The 6,448-nt window shown below is 37.7% G+C and overlaps 2 protein-coding genes across 2 annotated transcripts; one reads left to right on the forward strand and one right to left on the reverse strand.

The window, feature by feature from the left end:
* Nucleotides 1-1,484: 1,484 nt before the first annotated feature.
* On the reverse strand, nucleotides 1,485-3,466 carry LOC134653274 (uncharacterized). The gene is made up of 3 exons (XM_063508599.1): nucleotides 3,224-3,466; nucleotides 2,365-2,630; nucleotides 1,485-1,880 (listed from the first exon to the last, which is right to left on the reverse strand). The coding sequence occupies exons 1-3, from the start codon at nucleotides 3,336-3,338 to the stop codon at nucleotides 1,494-1,496; spliced, it is 768 nt and encodes a 255-aa protein (XP_063364669.1). The 5' UTR covers nucleotides 3,339-3,466; the 3' UTR covers nucleotides 1,485-1,493.
* A 1,317-nt stretch (nucleotides 3,467-4,783) lies between these two features.
* Nucleotides 4,784-5,591, forward strand: LOC134653643 (uncharacterized). The gene has a single exon (XM_063509037.1). The coding sequence runs from the start codon at nucleotides 4,986-4,988 to the stop codon at nucleotides 5,589-5,591; it is 606 nt and encodes a 201-aa protein (XP_063365107.1). The 5' UTR covers nucleotides 4,784-4,985.
* Nucleotides 5,592-6,448: the final 857 nt, after the last annotated feature.

Genomic DNA, 6,448 nt, shown 5'->3' on the forward strand with positions numbered 1-6,448 from the left:
CGTGGTTCTTAGGTAATAGCATAGAGAAAAAAATACATAGAGTGCTCACTCCATACATCAGTTTTAGTACCAAAAAGACTATTAGCATCTAGCATCGAGTAGCGGAACTATCAGTACTACTACTTGACAATAGATGTAGCACCGACCGGAAAGTCTTATGCTGTTGAGATAAGACTTTCCGGTAGGTGCTACATCTATTGTCAAGTAGCAGTACTGATAGTTCCGCTACTCGATGCTAGATGTAGACACTGAAATTAATAGTCTGAACTGATGTATGGAGTGAGCACTCTTGTCTTACTATATTTCTCTATGGTAATAGCAAGTAATAGGTACCTATGTGCATCCCTGGGAGTACTGATGTGCCGTCGCAGTTTCCAAAATTTCGTTTACACTTGGAAAATTTCGGAAACTTCTGATATTTTTTATAGCAATTAAAATTCTTCATTTCCAAAATGAAAGTTAGTTCGTCTCCTGTGAAATTTCCGAGAACTATTCCAGATTTTTTGAAACTTCCCCAGCTCGCAAATCTATACCTGGGAGCTTATAAACATGACAACCCTTAGTTGACTTTATTCTACATAGCCTATCAGGGACCATCAACTGTGGAAGTTATTTCCTGGTGGTCCTGGCATTTCTTTTTCAACAGGCCCCTTACAACTGAAAGGTTAACCACTGTTTTAAAATAATAATTAATGATCGCAAGCGCAGTTCGCACGCCACGCCGTCTCGCACATGTGTTGCGCAACGAATTACGAGAGCAATCCGACGATGTCCGGTCGATGCTCTATCCTTACGTAATTAAATTTTTGGACAGCCCCACTTTTGTCGCCTCGCGATTAATGATGTTCCTAAGGAAACTTTCCAAAATTGCGAATAGTTTCGGAAATTTAACGTAGGAAAATTCGGAAAGTTTCTTACATTTTTGTATGAGAATTGAAACTTAAATTTAAATTTCCCATATTTCCTAGTGAAAGTTTCATGAAATTTCCGAGAATTTATAGAATTTTATGGAAACTTTCCGCAACTTGCTCATCTGTACTCGCGATATTACACTGATGCGGATTCACAAGCCACCCCGGTGACTCCGGTGTATGACTACAGCACTAAGTACTTTTTAAAGTTTATAGGTCCTGTTGTAGCTCGTAGTATTAGTCCTAAGTACTGAAATACGAGTGCATTTGACAACATGCTGATTTGCTGAAACGGCGTTTAGAAAAATATAAAAAAAACACTTTTGTTAAAAACTACATCAATAAAATAAAATTAAAATATTTGAATAACAAGGCTTGCTTATCACACAGGTGTAAATGAAATTGTTTAGCAAACTAACAAACATGTCATTAAAAATTGTTAATGCTACTTACATAATATAATGTATGTACTACGTAATTATTTAAAGTTTACTACCTAAATACCTTAGGTTTATAATACCTAAATATCATCTTCAGCGTAGACTTTTGTACTTTGTTTCATGAATTATTTAAACTTCTCGTTCATTCATTTAAATCGCAATCTCGATGCTTCTGCTCACAGATGGCGCTGCGGTCCTCAATTTCATTACTCGTCGGTAGATGGCGGTACATACTATCTACGCCTAGAACTTTATCGCCGTCGTCCGTTTTGCTTTCCCCAAATACAGCAGTCTGCATTTTGGCCACAAACGGAGTTATTTTACAGACAAGAAGTTTAATACAACTAGCTTCTTCGCCCTGGCTTTGTTCTTCCACGATGTCTTCTAGCAAGTCAGGGAGAGATTGGTTCTTGGCTGTAGCGAGAATGTCCTGCAGTTTTCGGGAGTTTTTGTTCAGGATCCATTGGGTTGTGTCATCGTAACGGTATGGTCGGTTAGGCCTTTTTGGTCCGGAGAGGAAAGTCGATATCTGAAATTGAATGTCGAACGTTTGTTTAGCTTAGCACAGGCATCTGAGGGCCTACCTCGAACGCCGCAGTTTGCAAATTGCGGGCATCTTTCTCTAATAGCAGATTAATTACGCCTTAATTGGAGTAAAAGAGAAAGATGCCTGCAATATGCGAATTTCGGTGTTTGCGGTAGCCCCTGAATAATGGACGTGTAAAGTACAAGACGAGTTCGTATTCGTAGACAACATATTAGCTGTTTCACTAGATGGCGAATGGCTCACAGCAAGGCAGTCAGAGTAAGGTAAATTGGTTGACATTAGTCTGATCTTAAATTGCTTTTTGTCCGATGAAGTTACAGAAATATTTACTTGGCGAAAAAACTTCTGATGTCTGTTATCTTCTCGTGTATAAGTAAGTCATACTCAGAGAGAGGACACTTTAAAGTAATCTGGAACTTCTATACATCTTTGATAATTATCAATACACGAGTAATATATTACTTACCATTTGTGCAACAAAAACCAAAGCATTTACAGCCACTGCACTAATTTGATTGGGCTGCAGTCCAAACAGCCTCACCAAATTCTTCAGCGGCGCCATAGGACTTGGAGCTTCTTCAACATTAGAATAAGGTCTATTTTCCTGCGCAAAGTTTTCTGTTTCATCTTCATAACCCTCTAGGGGTTTGCGTCGGTTTATTTGCGGAGGGTTGGCGTTTTGGAATGCGCGGACGACGAATTCAGCGACTTTTAATGCTATTGACTCTGAACCTGGAAGGGAAGTAAAGAAAAGTGACAATTAGAATCGAATACATAGGTAGTGCAGCAGTAGTTCTAAATTCGGTGAGGTAATTCATGATACATCTCCTACTCAAATTCCCATAAAGCAAGCTTTAAAACAAAATAGATCATAAATTTAGGCCATTAGTACCTACCTAATGCTAATTGGTTACATCGTAATATTACTTGTTGATTATGGATCCCGTACGCTTAGTTTAAAGATACGGGTTCTTTCAGCCTCTACAATTTCCAATAATTTCAATGACAGTACAAAATATTGATAAACAGAACTTTTTCAGATTTAAATCAAATTTGCTGCTGTATTAAAATTGTAAGTTACATAAATTAAGTATCTTTCAAACAGGGGGGTACCTAAAACAAGGGTAAATAGTTTCGAACACATAATCTGTGCTTATTTTTACTGTATGTTACATAATATATATTTATAATATTAAAGATAATATATACCTATCGCTGTTATAGGTAAGCACTAAACAACAAGTTTTTACATGAGCCTAGTCCCCACTATTATATTATATTAATTTTATATTTGATTCCAACATGAGATGAGAGAAAAAACTTACCAAGAAAATCCTTCGCAAACTTCATCCCATTGCTCAAATGGTCAATTATTCCTTCATTTCTTTGCCCTGAAACCACGTTCAGCACCAAAAGCAACATACACACGCGTGCTGCCATCTCGAGAGATCTAGAAGAACTAGTGTGTCACTGCGCTTGCGATATGCTTCGCTTGTTGAGCTAATGCGCGCGAGTAGCAGAGCATGCGACCAATTATTTTAAAGGCTATATAGGATGTAGTTTCATATAATAAAAACTAAATACATATTTGTGGATGTGTGATTTGAGGAAATTCACATAATTATTGATAGTTAGGTATTAGGTTAATAATGCCGTGTTGTAAACAAAAGGAGCGTGTTGTAGTTAATTTTGCCGCTGCTAATAGATGGCGTTACTGGTATTCTCGCGCCTCACTTATATTTTTATAAGTTGATTTGAGTTTGAGTAATTAGTTATTACTAAGTAGTTAAACAGAGCGTTCAAGAGAAATATAATTTTTTAACTTATTTTAGAATAAGAATAGGCATTTTAGAATATATTTCATCTCTATAGACAGTATTTATAGTAGGTATAAGTACTTATCACAACCTACAAAATGTTATTATTGTGTAAAAAATTAAAGTGTCACGAGTATAACATGCTGTATATAACGAAATACAAAGAAAATGAAACAAAGACAAACAATAGAACATCGGCCTTCCAACACTTTCATCAGCGATATTAAAGTGTTGGGATTGGGACATCATTGCCTAACATTCCTAGGTATCTACCTAAATTGAGGTGTTCCGTATCTCGGCAGGTAGATATTAAATACATCCGAAGACAAAAAATAATCAATAAGACTGTCAGAACCTCGTCATTGTTGAAAGTATAGCCCTCAGCTCGGAGTTGAGTTGAAACAAGCTAGTTAATTAGCCACAAACTTTATAAATGCAAAATTTATACCTACATATTTAAATATGACATTTATTATGGCACTTTCACACTAGCATGCCATAGTCAGTGCAGAGTTAGACAAACTCTAGCACTATCCTTTTACCCTAGCACCTTAGCCATTGAAAAAGAAAACGGTTTGAATTAGGAATTTATTGCGCGAGAATGCGAGAATAAAGTAAACAACTCCACGAGTTCATTAGCTGATATGGCTCAAATGCCTGGCGTAAGGCGCATAATTAAGGCCCAAAAAAGTACGAATGTTTGTTACAACGTAAAGGTGTCATAGCTTTTACTTTTTACGCTAACTGAAAAAATTATACATACGTTTTGATCCCTTTATCTCCAAACCTCTAGGCGGGTTATTCTCAAATTCCTAATAATGGCATTTATCTGAACTACTTTCCTGCTAAATTCCATGAACATTGGTTAGAGGTTACTCATCAGGATATCATCTAACAACTTAACAACATGAAAAGTGCAAGCCAACTTGGCCATGACTCCACTTCGCTCGGTCGATTAATGTTTGTTGGAATTAATATATATTTTTTTAAGAATTACCTACCTACGTCTTGGTTTTCTAATCCGTTAAGACAAACAACAACCTCACACTACAAATTAGAAAATTAGATTTAGTTTACCAGGTTAGGATGTCTTAGAGATGAATATGTGTCTTAAGATAAGACACTGTTAGTTAGCACAGATACATTTGTCATCTCCACATGACCTGTTTGCCGTGACCGCTAGATTGTCGTGCTTAGCAGACCACGGTAATAGCGAACTGTCTCAAACTGCTCATTCCATGCCCAACCACTAAGGCAAGTGTCTGGAAAAATGTTTCCACTCCTACTGATAATCGTCACGCAAGTTTCAGCCGATTTCACCACGGAGGAAATACAATTTCTGAACGAGCTGCCTTTAGACAAACTATTGAGGCTGAAGACGTCGCTACAAGATATGGTCACGGCGCGTTATGAGAATGTTACTATGGCGCCAAAGCCTTCATATTTGGAGCGGTTTGGGGCTCAGGCTATGGCTGTGAAAGGACCGCCGATAAAGAGAGGAGATTACGAAGAGATTGAGCATAAGAAGGAAAGTAAGATCAGCCATTTATTCTCAATGTCTGTGACGACGTTGGCTTTCCTGGCTTTCGGGGGTTATCTGCTTTGCCTTATAGTTCAAGCTGTGAAGGCTAAGCAGCAGTATCCGTTTCCGACTCCAACGGCGCCGACGCCGCAGACGTTTGTGTTAAGCGCGGGGATAAAGAAGAGACCACAGAACCAGTTCGCGAGCTACGGAAGGAGGAAGAGGGAGAGTAGAGAAGTGAGGAGGCTGAGGAATGTGGAGTTGCCGCCGGAGGAGCTGTTTTCGGCGCTGTTGCAGTTGTGTGAAGGATACGCGAAGTGGAGTGAGGGAAGATTAAGTCCTGATGGATTATAAAAATATGTAATATGTTATTTATTTGGTGTACTTTGTTGTTCGTGTCTTACGGACAGATAGAATGATATTTATTAATTAAAGTGGATACGTAATGCCCTTTTCCATATTTTGTGCATTGAAACCGATTAAGTTAGATTAGTTTAAATTTTGTCAAATCAATGTCAACCTGTTTAACTTTAATTTCGTTAACTCCCAAAATTCTATGAAGTAAGAGATAATTTTAGGTAGGTATTCTCAATTAGCCTCGTTTAATTGAAACATGTGTAATATAATTTAAGTGTGGTTTTTAGTTGTTTGTCTGATGCGAATGCGATTTTTAAGTCTGACTAGAAATTAAGTATATACCTAAAGAGCAGCTTAGAAGTCTTAGAGTCGGTTGCACCAAACTGTTTGTCATGGTTAAAGAGTTGGCTAAATTTTATTGTATGGAGAGTTTCATAGTAAAGCGCCGCGGCGCGCTGGGTGACGTTGATCACGATCAGTCTGTCAAGTGCGGATGGTGCAACTGGCACTTATAATTATCCATTCATTTACAATATTCTGTTATCTGCGGCAATTTATATCTCTCGAATGATTAATGTGATTGCAAATTTTGTAATGTTTTATAAATAAAATAAATTATGTTTAAGGTTTATTTATGTAACGGATACCCTTATCTGTAATCTTTATGAGAACGCTGCGAACCACCGCGTTTCTCAGCGGAGGCCACAAAACACTGTTTACCTCAAAAGCGGGAAGCCACATTGCCTTGCAATATCCACAGTGTTGACTAACAATTCTTAAACCTTATCCCAAACACATAAGGTTCACATAAGGTCAGTCAATAGTGTTGCTGTAAGTACCTACAATCTGTAAAC

This window comes from Cydia amplana, chromosome 13, assembly GCF_948474715.1.
Source record: "Cydia amplana chromosome 13, ilCydAmpl1.1, whole genome shotgun sequence".
NCBI lineage: Eukaryota > Metazoa > Arthropoda > Insecta > Lepidoptera > Tortricidae > Cydia > Cydia amplana.

Coding starts and splice junctions, on each gene's coding strand:
- LOC134653274 (XM_063508599.1), bottom strand. CDS start 3,338: ATGGCAGCACGCGTGTGTATGTTGCTTTTGGTGCTGAACGTGGTTTCA. Junction 2,631..3,223: donor GTTTGCGAAGGATTTTCTTG/GTAAGTTTTTTC, acceptor CTTCCCTTCCAG/GTTCAGAGTCAATAGCATTA. Junction 1,881..2,364: donor TGGTTTTTGTTGCACAAATG/GTAAGTAATATA, acceptor ATTCAATTTCAG/ATATCGACTTTCCTCTCCGG.
- LOC134653643 (XM_063509037.1), top strand. CDS start 4,986: ATGTTTCCACTCCTACTGATAATCGTCACGCAAGTTTCAGCCGATTTC.